Genomic DNA, 25,403 nt, shown 5'->3' on the forward strand with positions numbered 1-25,403 from the left:
GGCCACCCAAGGCCTAGCAACAGGTGTACTATAAAAGAAGCGCTGCCCGCCTCCTCCAGAACTTGCCCCTGAAAAAAAGAATCCCAGTCCTCTCCTTCAGTCTTGAAATCTAACACATACTGTTTACCATCATGCCTCGAGTCTCGTACAAGGGCCTTCTCAATGCTACTGAGCAAGACCTCCAGTCATTGAGCAAAGCCACTCTTGTGGATGGGTACTTTGATCTGGATCTTGACTGTCCTGAGGCTGTGAACCTGCGACAAGATGTTCGTTATCTCGAGTCTTTCTCGGAAAAGATTTTCGATGTTCCCACGCCGCTGAAGGAGCGCTACGACTTCAAGACGCTGGGACGATTTCGGACCACGGGGTAAGCGACGATCAAAATCAAACTGCAATCCCTAATTTTATAACGTGGGACTAATCAAAGTTCCTTGCGGCTGTTTAGATTCAAGTCCCTGGGTGTCGAAGAGGGCGCGCATGCCGGCCAGCCCGACGGATTTGAGATGTTCATGGTACGTACGTCTTGGAGCTGCTGTCACTCACCCTGTTCGACTAACCTTTAAACACCTACAGTTGCCCCAAAATGAGCTCATACTGTCTAGCTATCAGCCCACACTGCAGTCCCCAGACCTAGTCTTCTCCAACCGCGAAACCCTCACACGCTGCATGAAGCGGTACGAGGAGGCCGCCCAGCTGATCCTCCGCCGTGTGGGCGAGGTTTTGGGGCTGGGAGATGCGCTTTTGGCTGCTCACCAGTCGGACGCGCCCTCGGTCACAAACCTAGGCTTCCTTAGGTATCCGCCACAACCCACTGAATCCCGCAACTTTGGACACATTGCGCACACCGACGTGGGTACCCTGACTATTCTCTCCGCCACAGCTCGGGGACTCCAGATCATGGATGTTGAAAAGCAAGACTGGGTCTTCGTGGACCCAAATCCACAGCAACTCTTCGTGCAGTTCGGCGACTGTCTGAAATTCCTTTCCCAAGGACGCTGCATCCCTTCTATCCACCGCGTCGTTCCCTGTGACACCGAGCAGGCCACCAAATACACTCTAGCTTATTTCGTCCGACCAAATGAGAAGGCAATCATTACCAGCGATGATGGGACAGTTTGGGCGTATGAGGATTACCACTGTCGGAAGTTTGACGCCTTTGCGCGCCCGCTCACGCATGCCCGGCCTGAGGGCGAGCAACAGATGATTTCCATTCGCCAGCTCAATTTGGCTACCCATGTAGGGGCTGCATGATGGGATTCATTCATATCACTTTCCTTGTATTCTCATTTATATAGCAAGTGGCTAAATAAAGTTCTTACTCGACCAACTGCGCGCTAGCCCGCGCAGATTTTAGCCTACGATAAGATGGTCGATTATTAACTTTGTTGGTATAATAGTGTATACATTATATACTAGCAACGCATACTATGGAGGGACGAACAGCTATATTTATTTCACTAGTACTGCGTTAGAACCCTTGGGTATAAACTATTATATAGTTAAACTACAATATAACTTGCCTCCTACCCTAATAAGGAGATATTAAAGATGACGTAAAAATATTTTTACAGTATAGATTGTCTCATATTTGCTGCCTAAGAAAAATATACCTTCTATTCCTCAAAAAACGTAACTTCTTATATCACAGGGAAGGTGCCATGGGAAGCTTGGAGCCTGGCCTTGTTCGCCGCACAGCTGGTTCGCCTTCGCGAGCGGATCCCTTCCCGGGGGAATATTAATGGATATCTTAAGTGATTGGTGTGATAGGAAGACGGTCGCCGACCATGGCAAAGCTAGCAGCGAAGCGTACCAGTCTCGGGTAGGATAGTGTGTGCATTTCTTCCCGCAGATCTAGCATACTCCATAGGAGGCACTAAACTGCCTTCTCTTCGAGAAGATTTCAAGTGACGAAAAGATCTCTAAGCTCTATTACTTAGAATATTAGTATTTGCAACATATAGATTATAAGCTCCTTATACTTTACTAGACTGCGACATCGCCCGTCCATAGGCACCTAGGAGGTGGGCTATTTAGATTTTCGAGTGCCCGTCCATGGGCCTTCCGTCCACGACGCCTAAGGCCCGTAGGCAATGCCCACCCGCCCGTCCATGGGCGATGTCGCAGTCTACTCGGGTGGCACACTTCGTCGCCCTTCGACTAGTCGAGTAGCTCCACACTGATCTACAGGGATCATCTTCTAGCGTGGCGGACTCGATGTACTCCGGTCCATATGCGGAAAGAGGTCCCCTGTTGATATTGAGGGATTAATTGCATATCCCTAGATGGAAAAATAACGGTTAGGGCACGTCCCTACAGGGTCGAAGGATCCAAGGGTACAGTCACTTCGAAAAGTATTAGCACCCCTTCTGCTACCGCCTACCTAATTATATATACCCCCTTCTTAATTGGTTATACCACCGTTATGGCTTCAATTTTTATTGATGAGTATTTAGCCGGCAGAACTTCGGGTGTTAAGACTTTTGCTGTGTCACTGTAAAATAAGCGTGCTATGGTCAAGCAACCTTGGAAATCAAGAACTGCGATACGACCGCCCAGAAGGAGACTATCCATGGTGCCCTCTACCACTTTTTATCGAGTGTTGAGAAGAACAAAATATGTGGTAAACAGTGCCTGTCGCTGGACCATGGAGGTACCTGGGAAGGCTACCTGAAGTTTGGGAAGGAACAGTGGTTTGACGCCAAGGTATACTGTGGCGCGCGACTTTCCTTTCCCACTTGTGAGTAGGGTGGGAACAACAGCTTCAAATAGGGGTCGCGCCTGAGATGTAGGGGAAGCTATGGAAGGGTCTAACGTGGTTGTGGTTGTGGTTTCTCTGTGGGGGTTCGAGTGTTGTTAGCGCAATCTTCGTTCGAGGTCTGGAGGATTCGGCTATGTGCAGGGAGTGAGATATTCTAGCTGAGTGGCTGTGTGGTAGTAGAAAGGGCAGTAGAGAAGATATATTGAGGAATTCAGGAGGTTCTGCGAGATTCGACTACATTTGTACTGTATACATCTATCGTCACATAACAATACCACCTAGGTAGCGAGAGATGGACGAGTTAACACAGTTTAGCATATTCCTTTGTGTAATACGCTGGCCCGTCGCCTAAGTGGATTGGTTGGTCTCATATTGGATATTTCTATTGTATCTTCCACATTTTCCCATCACCAAATTAGAACAGTAACTCACTCCGACTTTCCCTCAAGTATTTGGCTGGCAATTTTGTGAGATAGCTCCAACATAGACCTTGCTATAATTTCCAAAATGGGGATAGTGCAATCCATAGACCGTGATACCCAGTTGCGCAGTTCCACAGCCACATGGGAGTCAACTCCATACTCGGAGACCGGATTAGAAGGATTAATATTTTCAACTGGGATGGAGAGATGGGAAGCAATCTTCTTGCTCAAGGCATCGCAAATTACCACGGTGGCTTGATCCACCGTTTTTGCAGCATCAAGTGCAACCTTCAACCCTTCTATTGAGTCGCCGAGCGCAATAGATTTGCCACGACCCTGGAACTTATACCGGAAGTGGGCAAACAAGGGCGCGTCAAAGTTTCCAAGCGACTCGTTTTCTTTCCATTGGCCGAGGCCAGTTATAAGTTGTGCTCCTCCGGCGGTCGACTCAGAGATAGCAACTTGTATCAGGGATAGAAGTGTCGGTGTATCAGTGCCCTGGAAACCTTGTCGTTCCATCTTTGCGGCCAGCTCTTTATTTTCAGCCAAATGACCAACATCCGTGATTGTTCCGAGATCCAAAGATACTGCTGGAAGACCTAAGCACCTTCGATAATCGGCGAATGCATCCATGAAAGTACAGCCGGTGGCATAGGCAGCCTGTGTGGCGTTCCCAATAACGCCGCTGATAGACGATAACATCAGGAAGAAGTCAAGGTTCATGGGGAGATGTCGATGCAAATTCCAGGTGCCATAATATTTCGGGCCCACGACATCCCGATACTGGTCTGCACTCATGTTTTCAATATGAACATCCTTGAGGACCATGGCTGCCTGGATCAGCCCTCGTATTGGAGGCACGCAACGAGAGAGATCATGAAGCATTCGCTGGACTTCGGTCTCGTTGGATATGTCACAAGCTCGAGTGGTTACCTGAATACCTTTTTCCACTAGATTTCTCACTGTAGCTTGAGACTCATACTTTGAAAGGCCGCTTCGATTGACGAAAATCAGGCTCTTTGCTCCATTTTGCGCCATCCACGAAGCTACTTCCCTCCCAATTCCACCAAGCCCACCGACCAGCATATAGGAGGCATTTGCACGGAACAATGGCTGGATAGCCCTTGGGAGCGTGGCCTATATCTTGTTAGCTAGAGCCGGTTATCATCTGGGTATGGCATAAGCTCAACCTTGACAATATCACTGTCTTCCACATGGACCACAACATGCTGCTGGGTTTGAACTGCCATTAGCGCCTCCTCAATGAGTGAAATATGATATGCATCGGTAATGCCAGGCCCTTTGAGTCGTCCTTGGAGGAACAAGAGAAAAGCCTTCCGCCATATCTGGTCGGCAAGCTCAATCCTCTCCTTTTGGAGCTCAAATATATTGACTGTAGTCAGGGACATGTTCTGGGCACATGGCAACGATCGCGCCGTGAGGTTGTTTGTGCGAAGTTGAATAAACCGACCAAATGGCGCAGTGCAGTTCTGAAGGGTTCTGTCCTCTGCAGTCTCGAACGTGACTACTACGTTTGCTTTCTTGCCATCAGTTAATCGTAACACACCCTTGGCCACATCTTCCTCCCCGGTTATTAAGACATGCTCCCCGGGTATCCCGAACCTCGAGCCCAGCAAGTCCTTTTCGCGGGGGCTGTGCACTGTAGCAAATATTCGAGCGTCCCTCAGCAGATACATTTCCAGAAGTGCTTGGCCGAAATGACTTCCGGCGTCATGCAAGAGGACGGTGTCATTCGACTCAACCAGTGACAGGTGGTTCACAACATAATAAGCAATTGTATATGCTAGCGGTAAAGCTGAAGCCACCTGTAATGACATGTCGTCATTGATCTTCCGGAAGGCTGATGCCCGATCGTGATAGAAGCTTCTCGCAGTCCCAGCTCCAAGACACGCAACCCGGTCGCCTACAGTGATGCCGTGGACCCCAGCGCCGACCTTGTATACTATGCCACTACACTCTAGTCCGAGGGTGTCGTCAGTTTGCCAATCATAACGGTCAGCCTGAACATCCCATTTATTCAGGCCGAAGGAGTGTACTCTGATTCCGACGTAGCCGACTGGGAGTTCAGTCGTTTGCGAATCGCCAACAAATCCGGGGTGATCAAATTTCCTGGAAAGACGGAGGGGCTGCTGAAGCTGATGGAAAGGCTGCTCGGATACAGCCTCAATATCATTGATGCTGTTCATAGCCTTGTTCGCAATCAAATTGTCTAGCACTCTTGGAACCAAGATTTCCCCATGTCTCTCCGCGTATTCCGTGTCCTCGTCTGGATTTTCACGGAGAAATCTGGTAACCAGTACTTTTGCAATCATCTTGGCGGCTTGAGATTCCGAGAGAGAATTCTTAGCATCCAGATCAAGGGTGACAATGGGGTTTACGCCTGATTCGGCACGTGCTGTTCTTGCAAATCCAACAGCCAAGGCCGCATTTGGGTTGACAGGCTCAATCGTCCCTCCTCTTGTTATCCAGAGAACTCCTCCACTCTGGGTGAAAATAGCTTTTATCTTGTTGAATGCCACTTCATTAGGAGCGGCCAACAGGGACGACGTTGAAGTATCCACGACTAAACAAATCTGATCTTTACAGTCCACGTTATTGAGCGGCGTCACATTCACCTCACATGAGGTTTTCTTGAGCTCAGTGACTAGATGCCTGACAGTGTCAGTTTTGTTCTCGCAAATTATGGAAACCTTTCTGGACGACATTTGTATTTTTCGCTTTTTGGCCACGATGAACTGATGGCTCTTCTCGGAGTCCTGCTCCGCATAGGCATCGACTTCAGTGAAACGCGCATCTTGCAGGATCTCCTCCCATTGACTCTCCGTCCAAGCACCCTGGCCCAAACAGAATTCGTCTGTGGACAGGCAGTGCAAGGCACCAAACAAGAGATTTTTCAGCACATTCTTCCTTGGGTCGAAGGGATTAATTGCAATCAAATAGCCAGATGGTCTCAAAAGATCATGAATTTTGCTGAGTGCCTTTTGTTCACAGCGTGCAGTACACAATCCATGCGGCAGGATTATGATGTCAAAGGAATTTCTTTCCAATCCTTGTTTGTGCAAATCCTTGCCAAGATCCAGGGGCTTGCATTCAACCCATTCTGACCAAACCCCCAGTCGCTTCGAGACATGCTCAAGCACGGAAGCGCTTTCGTGGACAAATGTATATCTTCCGCAGTGAGGCGTCTCCTTGAGCGTCACGAGACAGTTCAGAAATATCTCCGCTATCTGGCCTGTGCCAACGCCAAATTCAAGTATGGATATATCTGGTTTCCCGTGGCCAATCAAATAGACGTATTTTGCAGCTGCTTGGTACGAAGCATCTGCTGAGAATATATCCCAGAACTCATCCAACAGGCGATCGTCAGTCAGGAGGGTGGAAAAGTCCACTTGGTTCCGAATAATGGGAACAAGGTTATGGCCAATCACCGGCAGGAGCTTTCCCGTCGGGATAGGATGAATGTTTTCCAAGTGAGATGACGATATTGAAGTTTGACCATCATTTCTTTCAAGCACATCTTGGAGATAACACCGGAATCTCCGGTGAGAATTGTCAAGTTGCATTGCCTCCGTTGTGCTGACTTCCTCCAGCGCCGCTCTGATGAAGCCGGTTGCACTCTCTTCGTACTCTGTTTGAGGCGCGGGCTCTTTAACAACGCCGACCTTGTCAAATAGGAATGAGGTATTGCCGCTGGAAAGAAAGCTCGGATCTGGCTTCCAGTCAATCTGATAAATTATGCGGCTGTCCTTTCTCTGCGATGCGGGTTCATCACGCGCGAGCCTCGCATATCGTAGGCCACGAAGTGAAATTGTTGGCTCGGTTTCGAATTGATTCTCGTTACAACTCACGGCGGCAATGCATGCCGTCACGTCTTTTCTTGGCATCGGGCGCACATGAGTACAGATACTCATAGGCTCTCCTGCCGAACAGCTGAGACTGGATAATACAATCATCTCTTCAATGAAGATAGGGACTGCAGGTCCTTCCTCGATTCCCATGCCTGGGGGTAAAGCGGCAAAGATAGTTTGGAATATACTATCCAGAGTGCATGGATGGACCAAAAGCTCATGCTGAAATGATGCAGGCATTACGGATAGCGTATCTGGTACAGTGATTTCTGCAAAGCACGCCCCGTCTTGGGTGACATGTGCTTTTGTCATATTTGCAAAACATGGTCCGTATTCCAGACCAAAATTTTGAAGCTTCTCATAAAATTTAGCGACGTCAATCACCGATATTCCATGGACTTCCGTCCCCAACGGGACAGTTGCGTAACCATCGGTTTCCTCGACTCCGTCGCCTGAGGCGCCAATGCTTTTCATTCTCCCGACCCAGCCAGTGCAGTGCTCAGTCCACCTATTCTCCTCTGAGATGGAGTATATATGGAAGTTGTGCAAATTTTCTTGATCGTGTGTCGACTTTTGAAGAGATACCATAACCTCGACGGCGGATGTTTCGTTGAGCACCAGTGCTGACTGTATTGCCACATCTCGCAGGACGTATCTCGCGACTTTTTCTTCGCCCACGTTCAACTGTATTGACGCTTCGAGTGCCATGGCCAAATAACCTGCAGCAGGGAAAACGATATTACCCTGAATCTTGTGATCGAGAAGCCAAGGGAGCTCTGACGTTCGAAGATAATTTCTCCAGCGAGGCTCGAATGGACTAGCCATGTTGTCTGGTGCACCAAGTAAATCCATCCGCGGGGAGTTTCGGTTCCGATACATCTTGCTGAGTCTTGGCTCGGCCCAATATGACCTAGTGTGATTCCACGCATACGTTGGAAGATCAACCAGTAGCTGTGGTGTCCTACTTTTCTTGGTCCCGATAGGGCGGTTGATTGCACCAAAGTCAATGGGGTAGTTGAGTGATGCTAATGTGGCGGCTGCGCCAAGCGCTGTAGTGACTGCGTTGGCCTTTCGCGTCAATATGCTAATATAGCTTATATCGGCAGAATTGAGCTTCGCATCCGCCTGGAGGATTTGCTTGATTGGCCCAGAAAGTGCCGCATGGGGGCCAATCTCAACAAGACAATCCACAGATGGCTTTTGGGCTGCCCCGGCCCTTCTTACTCTGGAAGCCCCTGTATGCCCAGCATGCTGACCATTTGTTTCAAAACACAAAGTCCTCAGGGACTTGGCAAATTTCACTTGCCCAACCAAATTTGACACCCAGTACTGGGCATCCAATTCTTCCAAAGAAACCAGCGTTCCAGTGACCGAGGAAAAGAACGATGCGCCACTTGCTGTCGTTTCTCCCACTATCCGATCCAGTTCTCGGAGCTGGATATGATCTATAAAGTTGTGATACTGCTCGGCAACCTGTTCTATATGAGGAGAGTGGTAAGCAACACCCACTTCAAGGCGTCGACTGAACACCTGGTGTTCTTTCAATGTTTGTGAAAGTGTGTCAATGGCAAGCGTATCACCTGATATTGTCACACTCGATGGGCTATTGACACATGCTATCACCAGCTGTCTGGGCTGGTATCTGTCCAAGTAGGGCTGTACCTCCTCAACAGACATCCCGACAGCCATCATCGCACCTCTATTCGGTTGGTCATCCAGAAGATGGGTTGCCACAACGCCTCGGTAGTATGCCACTGACATTGCATCATTCATGCTGAGTGCACCGGTAGCATAGGCAGCAGCGATTTCCCCACTGGAATGGCCCGTCACGGAGTCTGGATATATACTCCACGAATTTAGCAAGTCGACCAGCGCAATCTGCAACGCTGTGCATATTGTCTGGCTGAGACTTGGATGGTTCAAATCGGAATTCTGGGCGCACTTTGTGATCTCCTCTAGTTTCACCATGTTAGTGCACGGAACATTCAAAAGGGTGGTGTATGCTTACCTTCCACTGTAAAAGGAGCTCCAATGTCGTGTAGAAATCTGTCGATACCCAAAATTGACGTTTTGAAGGCAGGATAGTCCTGAATCAGCTCTTTTCCCATCCCGGCCCACTGCGCACCTTGTCCCGTAAAGACAAACCCAAGTGTTGGCTTCCGAAGAGCGCTTTTAGCTTTGACGTCCTGAGATAGAGAGGCCGCCAAACCCTCCATCGTATCTCCAACAACTGCTGCCTTCCACGGAAAGACAGAGCGTCGCTCGTTGATTGTGAACGCAAGGTCGTCCAGAAATTCGTCATTAACAACCTCATGTTGCCTATCGAGGATGTAATTGCTCAGAGCCAGCATTTGTTGGGCGCAGGTTCTCTCATCGAAACCAGAGACCATTAGTATGCGAGATAACCCGGGTGGTGAGGTAGTAACTGTCTTATCATGGGTTTTTGTCGCGGCGGTCCGGATTGGGTCGTCTTCCTTGAGTCCCCAACGAGAAATGCAGCCTTGGGCATCTTCCACAATGACATGGGCATTACTCCCACCGTACCCGAAGCTATTCACAGAAACGCGACGAGGCCCTATGGTCTCCCATGGCTCAGGGCGTAATTGAACCTGCTGGCGTTAGTCTCCAATTTCCAACTTGCGCGAGTATCCAAACCTTGAGATTCCAATCATCGAGTGGGATACGTGGGTTGATTTTTTCAAAATTCCTGTTTGGCAAAAACATGTGATTTTCCAACATAAGGACTGCCTTGATCACACCAGCCACACCACTTGCGCCTTCCAAGTGGCCGACGTTAGTTTTGATGGAGCCAATCCGCACAGGATTGTCAGGCGGACGACCAGTTCCAAAGACACGAGCGATTGCTCCTGTCTCAACTGGGTCTCCGGCCAGCGTGCCTGTCCCATGAGCCTCTACAAAATCGGTTTCCGAGGGGTCCAGATCAGCCCGTGCATAGACACTCCGGATCAAGCTTTCTTGGGCTGCCCCATTTGGCAGTGTAATCCCTGCAGTGCGCCCGTCCTGATTGGAACCCGTGCCTCTTATCACGGCTCGGATCTTGTTGCGGTCGTGTAACGCCTTGTCCAGGGGTTTAAGGATGAGACAGCCAGCTGCCTCACCTCGCGCGTACCCATTGGCCTTTTCATCAAAGGTATGGCATCTTCCATCCGAGGAGAGAAACCTACCACTAAATCAGTCTGGTATTTTCGGTCATTGGTAATTTTTTACTTACTTCATCATGCTCATGGTCGACATAAACTCGTGACTCAAAATCAAATTGACTCCCGCTGCGATGGCTGTTGACGCCTCCCCGGTTTGGAGGCTTTGACATGCCAAATGAAGTGCCACAAGACTTCCCGAGCAAGCTGTGTCTACCGTGACACTGGGCCCTTTCAAATCAAAGAAATAAGACATTCTGTTTGCTGTCATTGCACGAGACTGTCCAGCGTTTGTGCACTGATACATGGGTACACACTCAGGATCCCGAAGTAGCAGATCTGTATAGTCTGCAGAGAAAGACCCTACGAAGCAGGATGTCTTTGTACCCATAATGTTGGTAAGGGGAATGCCAGCTATCCACCATCAGCCTTGAAAGCGTGATTCGGAGCAACAACCTACCATTCTCAAAACCTTCATATGCTACCTCCAGGAGCAATCTCTGCTGAGGATCCATGGCCTGATTGCTTCACAGTCAGATGAACTCTACAACACTTGAATATATACTCACCGCTGCTTCATCGCTTGTCATGTTAAAAAACGGCGCGTCAAACACAGATACATCCTCTTCCAGAAAGTGACCACCTTCCACGTTGATCTACTCCCACGTTATTGATTGTTCTGCCAAATTACATGTATGACTTACCGTTCCATGGCGGGCATAGTCTGGGTGATGAAATGCTGCGCTTTTCCACCTCTCAGCTGGAATTGGGCTCCATGCTTCTCTACCCGTGAGAATCATTTCCCACAACTTCTCGACATTTTTGGCATCCTTTGGTCCCCGGAAGCCAATTCCCACAATTGCTATTGGTGTACAGGATTCTGCGGCCAACTTCGTCAGATCATCTTCTGAAATGATCGATGTTAGGGGTTTGACGCTAGCTTGAAACGACATGGTTGCTTTTGGTTTGCTCGACGCCGGCCAATAATCATATTTCGCATGCCAGGGAAAAGCGAAGGAGCTGGCTTTTCTCAGGCCAGGAGAATGGGTTTTCCCGTATCAAAGCGATCGGTCTACTCAACTTTCTGGCGCCATTTGTTCTCGGTAACAATCTACATCGGGACATGTGGGAAGGTTTCACGTTATTCGCAGTGAGGTAAGTATCCGGGTGCAACCCTCAACGGCGAAACAAAACTCAAAGCCCATGTTCGTCTGGATCTGAAACAATTTTCTACCTTCGCGAAAAATCTGCAAATATACCATTACAACATCCTGCAAGTTATGTTCCACAACTGCAAACATACTACTCCCCTCTTCCAACAGACTTTCTTCGCCCAATCTTTGCCTCTCTGTAGTACAGCCGAACTGAAGACCCTTTCTTTGGTATTGGGTTTCACAAGATTTGATTGCAAAGTTTTCGAATTGCAGTGGCGATGATAGCGACATTCTTTCGATCACTGGGAACATCATGGCCTTTCCCATGTACCGCAAATGTCGAATATCCCGCAGCACAGAGGCGATAGAGAGCCATTGAGTACTCAAATAGTGGGTCTTTGGCGCCAGCAATATGCACGCAGGGAATAGAAATGAACCCCTCTAATCCTTCATCTACGACAGGGTTCTTTCCAGGTTCCATGCGGAAGGGTGGTAGGGAATTAATGAAGATTGCGCATCGAAATAGCGCAGGCTGATTCGGATTCATCTTGGCGTGATGAATCATGAATCCAGCAGCCAATGTGCCGCCGTGGGAGAAGCCTAGAACCCCATCGAACGGACCTTCCAAGGCAACTGTTTCACTAAGTTGCTCGTACGCCTCCAGAATGTCGGACTCATCGCTATCCTCGTGGGAAAAGGTACGTGGGAAACGGTAGTAACTGTAGTACGGACCATCATAGTATCCGGCGATTCCAGGCCCAGGGGCTGAATCGACGTCCCCTTCGAGGAAAGAGAAGGTCGCGGTATTGTCGCGCTGGAGTTCATGCATGAGGCCACCTGTTTAATTAGAGTTTTGTGTCTCGCCACTAAAGCAGGAGATTGCATACTCAATTGCGACTGTAGAATCTATAGGGAAATTAGTATGCCGTCACCCCCCTATCAGCAGCGTCGATTACCTTCTGATTCGTCCCCCATCCATGGAGACACAACAATCGTAGCGGCATTGTGTTGGGTAGCGATCGACAGATGAAGTGGAGCAAAAGTCGCCGTTGTCATCAAGAATCACTGCGACTTGCCTGGGTGATTGTCATGTCTGCCTGCGAGATTTTATATTTTCTCTTGTGGCAAACAACAACCCACGGCGCAAAAGGGGAAATCAACTCGTTCGGCTTCATTTCATCGATATGCACGAACGACCAGGGGCCCTGAAACTCGCCGCAAGGAGACAGATCAACTTCGGCATCCACTTCACCCTGAACTCGGCGAAGTTTACAGTTGCACAGACATGTCGATCTCAATACTTCATGTATACTGACTCAATGTTGTATAAAATCCAATTGATAACCCTAAAAAAAGCCACGGCGGTTAGGTATCACCCATTGATATTATCAGGCTGCTGAACGTGTGTGCCAAGGCAGGTTTTATTGGCTTTTATTCACAGGATAGAAACGGCAATCTCCATGGTTTTCTACAATAGGCTATTCTAGTTATATAAACTCCACTACGTATGTCAAAACGTTGGTTTGTATGGATTGTGTGTTTCACCAAATCCTACAGTTTGCGACTGATGGTCTTGAGAAGACATCTAGGCAGACACCGTGGTGTGATTTTAATTCAAACACCTCTAATCAGTCCCTTGACACAGTATGGATGTTGCGCAAGTGGGATATAGGGACCCAAATGGGACTAGTCTTACTTTTGCCACATCTACCATGCATCCCAGCAACGGGCAAAAAGACTAGAAGTTACTACATATTATTAGTGAGTGATGATAACCCTTGAAACTATGTAATATGCACCCAGACATAGAAAAGATCTCTACGTCTAACTGCTGAGGTCGCTAGCTCCTGGTATGGGAAACACCACAGTCACTCTCTTGCTCAAATCATCCACGTTCCTTCTATTCTCCTGCCCTTGGCTTTTACAATGGCCACTCGCAACCTAGCAAGTCCGAATGAGGAAGGCATGAGGCATGATGACGACTTTATCCTAGATAACAGGCTCGTGTGGCTCGTCCCGGAACTCCTATAATTCTCCGAATTCGTTCTCTTATCCGACCGACGACTTGATGATGTCCTGGCTGCATCCTCCCGGAGCAGCTCTCGGGGCAATCAATCCTCAGCTCTCCGCCCCTTGCCCGTGGTGCTCCCAGTTTCTCTGCGTCTAAAAAGTCGACCAGGCCCTCTTCGCGACACTCAAATAGGAAGAAGATATCTTCCAAGTCATCCGAGTCGTGTATGAAATCAAGCAACACATATTGAAAAGGAGGAAAAGGAGAGAGGGGAGGTTTATACTCTTAGGTGGGGACATCGTGCCTTCCAAAAAGAGAGAAGTTGAATTACCTCAGACGCAGGGAAAGAACGATTGAAAGAGGTGTTAGGGACGTCAATGCCCACTTCACTCCAGCTCTTTGTAGAAAACCTTCTGGCAACACAAGCAAACAAACTAGCACATCCTCGGTAAAATCCTGCACCTCACCTCCCTTTCGTCCTCTCGGGTGAGTTGATTGAGTCGGCATCTACCGTTTCTAAATGGAAGTATTCGTTGCTAAGATCCGACTCCGTGTGCATCAGATGTCGGGTTGTGTTTAGAATTGTAGCCTCAGAGTTCGGATTCACACCGAGCATACTCAGAGAGAGCGGCCAATATATATATATATATATTCATCCCTAGCGCTCCGCATAACTACATTTGCTAAACAGCACCGGAAAACTTTGGCCTTCGCCAGTCCCTGAAGTCGGGATATCAATCACTGCGAAATGCTTATGACTGTCATTTTATTTTATGGATTGGATATTCAAAAAATAATCAGGTGACTGGTTCTATACTAGTTTTCTGCCACAAAAATAAACCCCACAGTACCGCCCGTTGACGTAGTGAGGGTCGGAATCTCCAGATTCTCTCCAGATCTCCACGACTTGAGATAGAACGTCATATCGCATCTCCGGTGTGTCCGGTACATTATTCTCACCATGCCCTAATCTTTTGCTTTTGTTCGGCCTATCTTTGCCCGGCCCCTTTCGGTGGCAATACTCATCACAGGATCCATTGTGGCTTTGACCAATCGTATTGCCCGATTACAATTTGAGTACACTTTTGACTCGATTCTTGATGCCAGAAAATAATGTGAGACCTATAACCAGCTTCAACCATATTCCCCATCAGGCTCACTCTTTACTCCTAGACTCTCTATTTACGCTTCTACCATCCCATCCGGTTTGCAACCATTATATCCGGGATGCCCACCAAACACTCTACAATATGCAGTTGAGCTTTGACTCTGGATAAGTTATTTTCGAGACCTACTTCGCAAGGTGGGTCAATTAGATAGCTCGGACCGCATTCTGGTCCCGCTGCGTGGCTTCCATGCGCGGCATACCCTCCATTTCTAAAAAACAGCGGTCAGACTTCAGATAAGAACTATACAACCTTGGAAGATAGAGGGGTCTCGACCTGGTTAAATATTTTGAATCATGTGCAACCGCACAGTTTTACGCCATTTTACGCCATTTTGACCCCACCGGGTGGCGTTGATTTCTCGGCGCTTCGTAATGAATTTAGTGGGTCATTCTATCTATAAGTCTGTTCGCCTATCCCTTTCTCTTTCATATCATATTGGAACTGATTTGCAAGGAACCCTAATACTTTTTTTACTCCACTCTCAGGGGGCTACAAAATAAACAAAATAACTGCCCAAGACGTGGGTCGGGATCGACGTTTCGGGCAGTATGAACGCGGCCTAAGGGGTTTGCTAAAGATAAGGTAGAAATTAAAAACTCCCCCCCCCCCCCCAAAAAAAGCTATGAACTATATAAAGTCGGTAGAAAAAGTCTAGAAGAACCTATTTTAGACCGGATGGCTCGGTACCAATGCCACTGGACAAAACAAGATCGCCACGACCCACATTGATTTACAGGGTACGTACACTAGAAACTTTAGAATGATTTTCTATTCGGTGGACAAATGATAGGGAGAGAGATTATCCAAATGTCCACGGGTGCATTGATATAAGTTATGGTAAGAGTTAATCAAGTTAGGGCCTACAAAAGTATATGTAAAAGATGTGCAATATAAGTTTTATAATGATTTCATTAAGAGCTAGACATTTTTTCTTCTTGGCCCTTTTTCCTTAGCCTTCTATATTTCAACTATCCAAGACCCTAGAAATCCGCTTTGAGGGAATTCTTGATTCCTTGGTTTTGCCATTTACCTGTTCTAGGCTTTCACACTTTTTTTAATACTTTGATACTTCTCTTCCTCTTCAACTGTTTTATATTTTCTCTTCTGTGCCTTGCATAACGGCTTGCAGTTCTCGGCTAATCTCCCGTGAGCCAAGCTCACCCAAATTCCCGTCATGTCGGGCACCGCCAATCCACATCCCAGTCCGAATGAAGAATACGCGGAATATACAGAATACCCTCTTCCGACCACTTCTAATCCCAGTGATCGCCAAAGCCTTGAGCGCGAGGCGACCGCCGATGCCAATCAATACGACCACCAATATGATGCCCGGCCCGAGCCACCGGCAAGCCGTCGCGACCGATCTCATCGGGTTCGCTTTCGCTCGTTGAGTTTTCGCCGAAATGAATCCGCCTCACATCCCTCGTCGCGTCCGTTATTACCACCACAAGACCTCGGCGAAGTCCCGCTATCCGGAACCATCACCCCGCCAGCCCCCACACATTCCCGCCGCGGCTCTGGCCTCGCCCATGTACACACCCCCGATGAATTTAGCGAATCGGAGAAACGTGATGTCTTAGGTCATATGAATAATCCTATGGACCGCACCACCTCGGCACGCGATCGATTCAGAGCTACCGGTCAACTTTTGCGACAGAAAACTAGCCGCTTAACGGAACGTCTCGGTCGCCCCCCGGATGAGGGTGAGCCGCTCAACGCCTCGTACATTCCAGACGACCTTGACAGCGGGATTCCACTTGAGGAATTGCAGGCCCGCCAGGCTCGCTATCATGCCGACCGGGAGCAGGCATTGGAGCGTGGCGAGAGTTTTCACGAGCCGCCCCCAAGCGCCGAGGCTCATCGCTTGGTTCGCAGCATGACCACGGTTCAGGACCAGCTTCGGAAGCGCATACCACGGGGCGCGTATCAGCGGTCGGGACAGACAACTCCTGAGAATTTGATCAAGGATTACACTCAGCGCAGACGATCCAGTGGACTCGCCGGTGGCAGTGGCATTCTGTCACAGCTGCTGAAGCTCCAGGCGGCCCAAAGCGGAAGCTCTTCGCGCCCGGAAAGTGTCATCACCGATGACTCTGACAGCGATACACAGGTCTCTTCCGGCGTCTCCACCCCGAAGAAGGGTTCCCTCACGCCCCCTTTCCCTGTATCCCAGCCGGTTTCTGGTTCCGCGACCCCGCGCAAGGAGAAGCTTAAATGGTACAAGAAATCGGCTCATCGGTCCACCGCCTCGCTGGTCAATGCCTCCATGAACCTCAGCACGGCCAGTCTGCCTGCTGCAGTGGAGGCTGCTCCGGGTGTGCACAAGAAACATAAGAAGCACAAGAAGCACAAGACCCGTCTGGAAGATGAGATCCGTGTCACCGTCCATATCGCAGAGATCATCGCACGTCAGCGGTACATTATGCAGCTGTGTCGTGCGCTTATGCGATACGGTGCGCCGACCCATCGTCTGGAGGAGTACATGCTAATGACCGCCCGAGTGTTGGAAGTGTCGGGCCAATTCTTATATCTGCCCGGTTGTATGATCATGTCTTTTGATGATCCTACGACACGCACGGCCGAGGTCAAGCTCGTGCGAATGATGCAGGGAGTTGACCTTGGTCGTCTTGCCGATACCCACAACGTTTATAAGAATGTCGTTCACGATCTTATCGGTGTCGAAGAGGCGACTCAAGAACTAGACGAGATTATGCAGCGCAAGCCACGAGTCAACAAATGGATCTTGGTCCTGGTGTACGGTTTTGCTAGTGCGACTGTCGGCCCGTTCGCGTTTATGGCGCGACCGATCGATATGCCCATCATCTTCTGTCTCGGTTGCATTGTCGGCCTGATGCAGCACGTTCTCGCGCCACGGTCTACCCTCTACTCTAACGTCTTTGAGGTTACTGCCGCTATTGTGACATCCTTCCTCGCCCGCGCATTCGGCAGTATCATGATTCACCGCAACGGTAAATCGGAACCACTTTTCTGCTTCTCCGCTATGGCACAGTCATCCATCGCTCTGATTCTCCCTGGATTCATGGTTCTTTGTAGCAGTCTGGAACTGCAATCCCATCAGATGATCGCTGGTTCGATCCGCATGGTGTATGCCATTATCTACTCCCTCTTCTTGGGCTACGGTATCACAGTGGGAACTACGATCTACGGGCTGATGGATGGCAATGCGACATCTGCATCTACGTGTTCGGGCATGGATGTCTACGGCTCGATATACGTGCGCACATTCCCCTTCGTGGCCATCTACGCTATTTTCTTAGCCATTGTGAACCACGGAAAATGGAAGCAGATGCCCGTCATGGTGTTTATCGCTTTGTCCGGGTATGTCGCCAACTATTTCAGCACCACCAAGCTCGGCAGCAATTCAGAAGTCGCCAATACCGTCGGCGCATTCACGATTGGTGTCCTGGGAAATCTGTACAGTCGTCTCTGGCATGGTCATGCTGCCACCGCCATTCTTCCCGGTATATTTGTGCTGGTCCCTTCCGGTCTTGCTTCTAGTGGATCTTTGATCGCTGGCATCAGATACGCCGACGAGGTTCGCCAGAATCTCGATAATAATGGGACCAGTTCAGGTTCCAGCGCTATTTCTGAAACATCAGTTGCCAGTCTTGGTTTCGGCATGATTCAAGTCGCGATTGGTATTACAGTCGGACTGTTTATCGCGGCTTTGGTTGTCTACCCATACGGCAAGAAGCGAACTGGTCTGTTCAGCTTCTAGTTATTTATTTGCAATTTTTTGAACATTTTTATTTTCTACATGTGATGTTTCTGGCTTTTTTTTTTTTTTTTTTTTTTGTTCTACATTTCGGGTTATCAGCGTCATTCAGCGTTTGGGTTTTACATTGCATTTCATACACTTAGACGGAGGCGTCATTGAGCGATATCATTTTAGACTTCTACAATCATATACGATCTATATGATCTACTTAAACAATATACCACCATTTATAACTATCATACACCTTAATTCTGATAGTCCAAAAATAGTGGGTTCATCTCGTGTCGTGTCGGAGCGTTCTGACCGCATGACACATCACAGGTATCACCAAATACCCCAAATCAGCAAAAAGACTAAACCAATCTACCCTTCTCACAACGGAAGAAACAATCCAAAATGGGAAGCTTCATCCCAGCCGACTACATCACATCAGACCGCGGCGGCGTCATAGAAAATCGACACAGTGTCCACGCAGCCATCACCGATGCCGCGGGCAACCTCCTCTATGCAGTCGGCGACCCATATCGAATGACCCTCGCCCGCTCAGCAGCAAAACCCGCACAGGCACTAGCAATTCTCGACACAGGCGCAGTGGACAAATTCAACTTCGACTCAGGCGATCTAGCCTTCATGTGCGCCTCGAATAGCAGCGAGGAACGACACATCGCTCGCGCCCGGAGTATGTTATCGAAAGTCTCTTCTTCAGAGGCAGATCTCCGCTGCGGTGGACATCCCCCTCTCTCTGACATCGTGCAACGCGCTTGGATCAAGAGTGATTTCACCCCGACTCCGATTTGCAGCAATTGTTCTGGCAAACATGTGGGGATGATTGCGGGTGCGAAGATGTTAGGTGGAGATGTGGCGGATTATCACCTCTCCACGCATCCAGTTCAGATGCATGTCAAGCGTGTTATTGAGGATGTCTGTGGTCTTGGGGTGGATGGGGCTATTTGGGGTCTTGATGGGTGTGATTTGCCTGCACCGGCTTTTGAATTGCATTATTTGGCTCGTATGAATGCGACGTTTGCTGCGGCGGCGGGCGTGGCGTCGGGTGATGGTACGTCGTCGAGGACGGAGGCGTTGAGTCGGGTTTTTCATGCCATGTGGAAACATCCTGAGCTTGTCGCGGGAGAGGGTCGGTTTTGTACGATCCTCATGACTGCATTCCGAGGTCTCTTGATTGGGAAGCTCGGGGCGGATGGTTGCTATGGGATTGGGATTCGGGAGTGTGAGCAAACACGATGCCTTGGAGCTAAGGGTGCGATTGGCATGTCGGTGAAGATTGAAGATGGTAATATTAGTGTTCTTTACTTGGCTGTGGCGGAGATTTTGGAGCAGCTTAAGATTGGAGATCCTGAGATGCGTCAGGCACTTTCTGCCTTTCACCACCAAAAGATCTTTAATACTGTTAATGTTCAGACTGGGAAGTACTCGCCTTGCTTTCAAGTGCGAGCAGCATGATTGAGTTGAGCGGAGGTGGTATATTGCATTGACTGGGTTATTACAGAGCATAGACTAATATGTATCTCATTCAGTACTACGCTCAATCATACTATTTATAATTCTATTCATTGTGTATTACTGAATCTCTCACCTTTCAATCACTTGTTCCTTACTTTCCTATCAATCACTATTCAAGTTGCTTTTAATTTAGCTTAGTCTCAGTTGAATGCACTTGTTCACAGACAAACAATCCTATTCAATAGAGTTGTTCAAGGGGTATAGCTATTCATAGATGGTCTCTGATTATCTTCATTATACTTTGATTATTCTTCTAGTGAATTAGAGAAGTCATTCATATTCACTCGGTGACATCCTACGGTATTTACCCGCATAATGGATACAATAGCTATTCAGATACATACCCAACTGCGGTGCCTACTGTATCATAGTATAAATCCCACAAGAGTGCCATATCACCTCCGCTTTACTTTCTTTCATATTCACATCGCTCTTTGTATCCACCATGCAAAACAACATGGATACCAGCGAGAGCGAGTACGAACAGCTCTCATTGGTGAGTCCCCGCCCCAATGCTCCCGGTTTATGTGAACAACTTCTGATTTGCAACAGCCTTCAGGCATGAGGAAGCGAAAGCGCACGGCGGGCCGTGATTCCTCGCAGGTGAATCCTGAATTTCCCTATCTAAATCCTCTGCACAAACTGACATATACTTCCCATCAAGGCGAGGAAGAAGCGCAAACCGGCCCTCGATGACCTCCGCAAGCTTCTGGTGACCTACCACGGCTTGCAGCAGATGCGACGGGAGGTGGACGAGAAGATCGCTGCGTGCGAGCAGCAAATTGCCAAGCACAAGTTCGGCAGCATCTCGGGGAAGTCTCGTCGCCGCCGCCGTGGCCGTCAGTCTGCCTTCCGGCGCGTGGGGTCCCCTTTACGGGAGGTCGTCAATGTGGGAGAAGATCCACCCACGTTCTGGGTGCTTGTGGGAGAATGGGTGCGGAGCTGGTGGTGAAGGGGGACGGGGGGGGAGGATGAAGCAGTTCGGAGATTGGCGGGGTCTCGCTGGCGAGAACCCCAAAACTGAATGAGTACACAAGCTGTTGAGAAATCTTTTTGTCTTTTCAGAATTATCTAAGAGAATTGTGAGGTCAGGTTGGATATGCAAATGAAGTGTCCTCCTATGATGTGTTAGAAAGTCCGTTCTATCCGTGTGCCTAGTTTACCACATACCTCTCCTTCGTACTTCATACTTTTATTTACCTGTTTTTCCAGGTTTTTCAATACTTCTTTCTAACATAATCGCTATTGGTCCAGTTTCCTTAGAGTCGAAGCAACAGACGGGTACGAGGATTTGTAGGGACGACAACCGGCCTACGAAGATGCAGAAATAACTACATGTAGTTGGTGGATTTAATTAGTGGCTAGGGGTCAAAGGCTTGATTTCTCAGGAATAGCACGTTATTTGTGCCTGATTCTGAACTGTGACAAGAGACCTTATAGTATCTATACGCAGCGGTATAGGCGCCAACTGCCAAAACAACATTCGATCTCATTGCTTCAGGTGCCTATCTGACGACTATTCTCACGTCACTGAACTAGCACAACGAACCATAAACGAAGTGCGCGATAACTACAGCTCATTATATAAGAGCCTCGGCGAATCTTTTCCATTCGCAGACATCTTGTTATGATGAATCGACCACTATGCACATAGATCTATTCGTAAGAAGCTTTTATTCTGATGCTAAATGGGATTGCACAAACTGTTCTTTTTAAAGACTTCTCATCCCCTCGACTCCCTTCCATTTTGCTCTAGTTCTAATAAGCCAACGAGTATATCATCATTTTCCCATTTTTGGAGAGCCTTGCTCTTCCATGCCTCCCACTCCTCGTCTTCAAAGTTAAAGGGCCGCTAGAGTCCTGCGAAGATATTTGGAAGTGTCTGCATATCTACATAAGAACTCTTAGGCCCAAGAGCGAAAAGAAATCTCTGAGCCTTTCTGCCCTCGATGACATAGGTGGCAAGATCTTATGTGCGAGACCTTGAACGTTTACAACATCGGCTGCCGAAGAGATAAATGATCCTATCGCTTCGAACGGATGCCTTTTAACCTCGAGGGAAATGTCAATCAACTGCTATGTAACCTTCTCTTTCTGCTAAGGAGTGGCGGCCTACTAATCCAGAGATTTTCCATCTAGCTTTTCTATTAGAATATAGTTAACTCTAAGTGGGTTTCCTAGATCGGATTCGTATACCTAATCGATGATTTTAGGCGTAGGAATATAAGTGTACTGTTAGAGGTAAGCTATAGTAGCAGCTTCGCTTCGAAGTATCTAATCACGGACTTCCCGCGGCGGTGATAAGGTTCTCATAAGGCGAAAACGTGCGAGCTATTTGATATTATTATCGAACATGATCTCGGCGTGGTAGTTCTAGTTTCCTATCATAGCAGATAAGCTCTTACGAGACAAGTTAACGGTACACGAGATACGTTCTCTAAGCATCGATACACGGAAACATAATTTAGAGCCAATAGATGGGCATGAGTATTGCTATTATGGCTGATATTTGTGCAGGTGTATTATAGACCTCTGGTTTTGGGCATTTATGCCACGGCTCTTAACGGTGCGTACGACATTAGTGTCTATCGCACAGCAAGCAATATCCTACTCTCTACGCGGCTGGCTTCCCACAACTCCCCGATTCGCATAGCTAGTGAGGTATTACGTAAAGGTTGGTTTATTAAGGTGTCTTGCCGAGGGGTGGGGGGAGCTGTAGAGTAGGGATGAACGAATCTTCTGACCAAAGTGCTGAAGTGAAAAAAACGGAGCACAAAGACAACCAATCCGCGTTATATTAATTTTCCCCCTCAGGCGGTGCGGGAAAATGGTAGGTCTAAGAGTTTCACCCGCGGTGCATTCTTTAACAATAAAGCCCTAGCCTCCTTTTTCTAAGGGAGAGAAAACTGCCTAGGCTGCCCACCAGCTCCATTTTATGCTCCATCTGGCCTCATTACTACGGAGCTAGGATATTGAATTCACACGGCCAATGCCAGGACAGTTCCTGAAGGTTGTTTAAGATAGTATCAGGGATGCCAAAGTGGATCCATTCTAGCCAATCATATTCAGTTTCAAACAAGCTGTTAACTGTTAATAGTTGGGCCAGAAGGTGTGGGGTGAGAAGTAACCACCTTGAGACTAACACACACTTCCTTTATCCCACCTTACTATATCACCCTCCATGGCTCTGTATGCTTGAGGTCCACTTATTGCTGATTATTAAGCTCTATTATTGCGGCCTTGTATATTCTGCGACCGGGAGAACATTTTGTTCTTACATTCTTTTCCCTCTTTTCTTGCCGCTCCTGTCATCTTTGTGTTGGAACCAATACTCGATCAATTTATTTACTTGGCTTAACATCCCTTTATGAGGCATGAATCTGCGTGTCTTTCCATTCAATAGTTTCCTGGTCTAGCGGTTATGATTTTCCGTTAACAAATGCGATTAGCATATGTTCCGGAAAGGTTCTGGGTTCGATTCCCAGGGAAACTATTTTTGTCTTTTTGTCTTTTTGGATTGATTGTAAATCTTTCCTTTTGTGTATCCTGGCGCGTTGTACTGTTACAATTATTTAGTTGGAGATATGTGAGAGAACCTATTTTTGTGTGTGTATGTGCGCGGTTTTAAGATAAAATTTCGGAAAAGTGGTTGAGAAATATATATCATGTTCACTCCCACTATCAACACATCGTTGACAAGAATAGGACAGCTTATAGGCTCGAAATTAGCATCGGCTCCCACTACTCGAGTATTCAATATCACCCATCCGTAATGCATGTCAGCGACCTTATGGACATTGTGCCGCTGAGGTAGAACAAAGACATTCTAGAGCGATCCAACAGAGAGATAACATTGTCCTAAAATACGTATTTTTAGTCCTATGATATAATTTTGACGCTTTTATACCTCTCGCCATTGGTAACTCAGGTATGACTGGATACACTCAATCCTGTGTATAAAATATAGAAGGGTTTGTTTAGATTGAGCATATGGGATATGTATGTGCGGAACATGATGATAATATCGCTGGAATTTGTTGATTTTGATAAGAATCCTAAGTATTAATCTTGCCTAGTTAGGTTTAAAATAGGATGGAAAAGGATGAAGGAACCAGGATGAAATAAAATAGGATGAAGTGAGAGAAGGTGAAACCAAGCCGCAATGTAGTTCCGTCGCGGAAAAGCTTGAAGCGCCGAAAAGCATATACTGGATCTCTCACAAATCACTCAATGGGCGAGACAGGCTCTGGAGTTGTGCAAGGCCTTGCAGGGTCCCAGGTGACATCTGTCAGTTTTCCCACGTACTGGCAATCTCGAACAACACGTTCAGCCAGGGCCAGGTCCGTTTCCTCGACGTTGCCCCAATCCCATTTCTTTATGAACCTGACCCCTTCGTCCAACTTCTTCAATAATTCTTCATTGCTCTGCTGCTCGAAAAGACGATGGAGAAGTTCGGGATTGATATGCCCAGGCGGACCGCGAAGAATGTAAGAAGATATGAAACTCAAGAGGTCCTTTTCAACTCGCAGTCGGCTAGCATCACCGATTCGAAGCTTTCGAAGCTGGTGAATTAAGGAGAGCATGTATCGAGGAGGCTTTCGAGTGTGGATTTTGATTTAGGGGGCAAAAATCGAGCGCACTTCAGTTGCATCCTCAAGCGTAAAACCAACCAACGATAGTGGGAGAAGGTGCACACACATCCAACCTGCACCATCTAAGTCGTGTCGCAAACATCTGGTCTCCCAGTACCCAAACCACGATCGAGTTCTAGTGAAGAGGCGGGGAAAGTGGTTCTCGACTAGGATTTGTGAAGCTCGCGATAGCTGTTCATCAGGCACTCCCCATTCCACGACCTATCAGACTTTTGTTAATAGAGTTATTCCCTTGAAGATAATAGAGTGATTCAATCCACTCACCACCGGGACCTCCTCATAACCGCATCTAAGCTGAACTTCAGCCCCGTATTCCACCATTGAGATATTCTTATCAGCGAGTGCTTTCAAAGCTGTCGTAATCCGGATATTGTAGGGACGCGGCGATATCTGGTTGTCCAGCGGAAGTTGGGGTACTTCGAGCTCGTCTAGATTGTCCTGCGTTTTAGGATCTTGATTTCCGTCAGCGCGAAGTTTTGGAACCTCAAGCTCATCTCGGTCGTAATGATGTTGAGTTTCTTGGCGCTCGTCCATGTTTTGATAGCAATCTTCGTCAATCTCGGTCGGGGAGACTACCGTAGCCTCGACGACACCTGAGGAGGGAGCCGTGGGGGCGAAGAGCGTTTCGGTATCTCGAATCTCCATGGCCAAAAAACAAAATAGTACTATGGAAGTATTTGAAAAGGACGGACGAGGATCACCTCTGAGATTGATGATCCCATACGCTGCTCGTGTATGGTAGAGTGAAGAGTTAATCTCATGTTTGAGTGAAAGATTCAATCCTCTCGGTTTACGTTTCAATCAGCTCTTCACCTCATCTGCACCTGCTTTCTTCTCCCTTCTTCTCATTCTTTTTTATCTTTGCCATCTAATATTTCCCAACTCAGTTTTCCCAACTCATCTTTTGCTTCTAACAATCTGCAGCATGGAACCACTACAATCGGATTGCG

General features: G+C 47.9%; 7 protein-coding genes across 7 annotated transcripts; 4 read left to right on the forward strand and 3 right to left on the reverse strand.

The window, feature by feature from the left end:
- Window positions 1–131: 131 nt before the first annotated feature.
- On the forward strand, window positions 132–1,251 carry N7517_006378 (Clavaminate synthase-like protein; the record flags this gene model as incomplete). The annotated part of the gene is made up of 3 exons (XM_056724108.1): window positions 132–367; window positions 428–512; window positions 574–1,251. The coding sequence occupies 3 exons, from the start codon at window positions 132–134 to the stop codon at window positions 1,249–1,251; spliced, it is 999 nt and encodes a 332-aa protein (XP_056580358.1).
- Window positions 1,252–3,186: 1,935 nt separating this feature from the next.
- Window positions 3,187–11,160, reverse strand: N7517_006379 (putative polyketide synthase; the record flags this gene model as incomplete). Its single annotated transcript, XM_056724109.1, has 8 exons — window positions 3,187–4,317; window positions 4,371–9,004; window positions 9,058–9,658; window positions 9,705–10,230; window positions 10,282–10,621; window positions 10,668–10,725; window positions 10,777–10,863; window positions 10,912–11,160. 8 exons carry the CDS (start codon window positions 11,158–11,160, stop codon window positions 3,187–3,189), a joined length of 7,626 nt encoding a protein of 2,541 aa, XP_056580359.1.
- Window positions 11,161–11,599: 439 nt separating this feature from the next.
- Window positions 11,600–12,365, reverse strand: N7517_006380 (putative DUF341 family oxidoreductase; the record flags this gene model as incomplete). Its single annotated transcript, XM_056724110.1, has 3 exons — window positions 11,600–12,198; window positions 12,249–12,267; window positions 12,318–12,365. The coding sequence occupies 3 exons, from the start codon at window positions 12,363–12,365 to the stop codon at window positions 11,600–11,602; spliced, it is 666 nt and encodes a 221-aa protein (XP_056580360.1).
- Window positions 12,366–15,715: 3,350 nt separating this feature from the next.
- On the forward strand, window positions 15,716–18,280 carry N7517_006381 (threonine/serine exporter family protein; the record flags this gene model as incomplete). Its single annotated transcript, XM_056724111.1, has 1 exon — window positions 15,716–18,280. One exon carries the CDS (start codon window positions 15,716–15,718, stop codon window positions 18,278–18,280), a length of 2,565 nt encoding a protein of 854 aa, XP_056580361.1.
- Window positions 18,281–18,676: 396 nt separating this feature from the next.
- On the forward strand, window positions 18,677–19,741 carry N7517_006382 (asparaginase; the record flags this gene model as incomplete). Its single annotated transcript, XM_056724112.1, has 1 exon — window positions 18,677–19,741. The coding sequence occupies one exon, from the start codon at window positions 18,677–18,679 to the stop codon at window positions 19,739–19,741; it is 1,065 nt and encodes a 354-aa protein (XP_056580362.1).
- A 517-nt stretch (window positions 19,742–20,258) lies between these two features.
- Window positions 20,259–20,753, forward strand: N7517_006383 (uncharacterized protein; the record flags this gene model as incomplete). The annotated part of the gene is made up of 3 exons (XM_056724113.1): window positions 20,259–20,297; window positions 20,354–20,404; window positions 20,466–20,753. The coding sequence occupies 3 exons, from the start codon at window positions 20,259–20,261 to the stop codon at window positions 20,751–20,753; spliced, it is 378 nt and encodes a 125-aa protein (XP_056580363.1).
- Window positions 20,754–24,024: 3,271 nt separating this feature from the next.
- N7517_006384 (uncharacterized protein) lies at window positions 24,025–25,098 on the reverse strand (the record flags this gene model as incomplete). Its single annotated transcript, XM_056724114.1, has 3 exons — window positions 24,025–24,363; window positions 24,442–24,654; window positions 24,718–25,098. 3 exons carry the CDS (start codon window positions 25,096–25,098, stop codon window positions 24,025–24,027), a joined length of 933 nt encoding a protein of 310 aa, XP_056580364.1.
- Between the last annotated feature and the right edge of the window lie 305 nt (window positions 25,099–25,403).

This window comes from Penicillium concentricum (genome assembly GCF_028827145.1).
Source record: "Penicillium concentricum strain IBT 3081 chromosome Unknown utg000002l_segment0_segment0, whole genome shotgun sequence".
In the NCBI taxonomy this organism is placed as follows: domain Eukaryota; kingdom Fungi; phylum Ascomycota; class Eurotiomycetes; order Eurotiales; family Aspergillaceae; genus Penicillium; species Penicillium concentricum.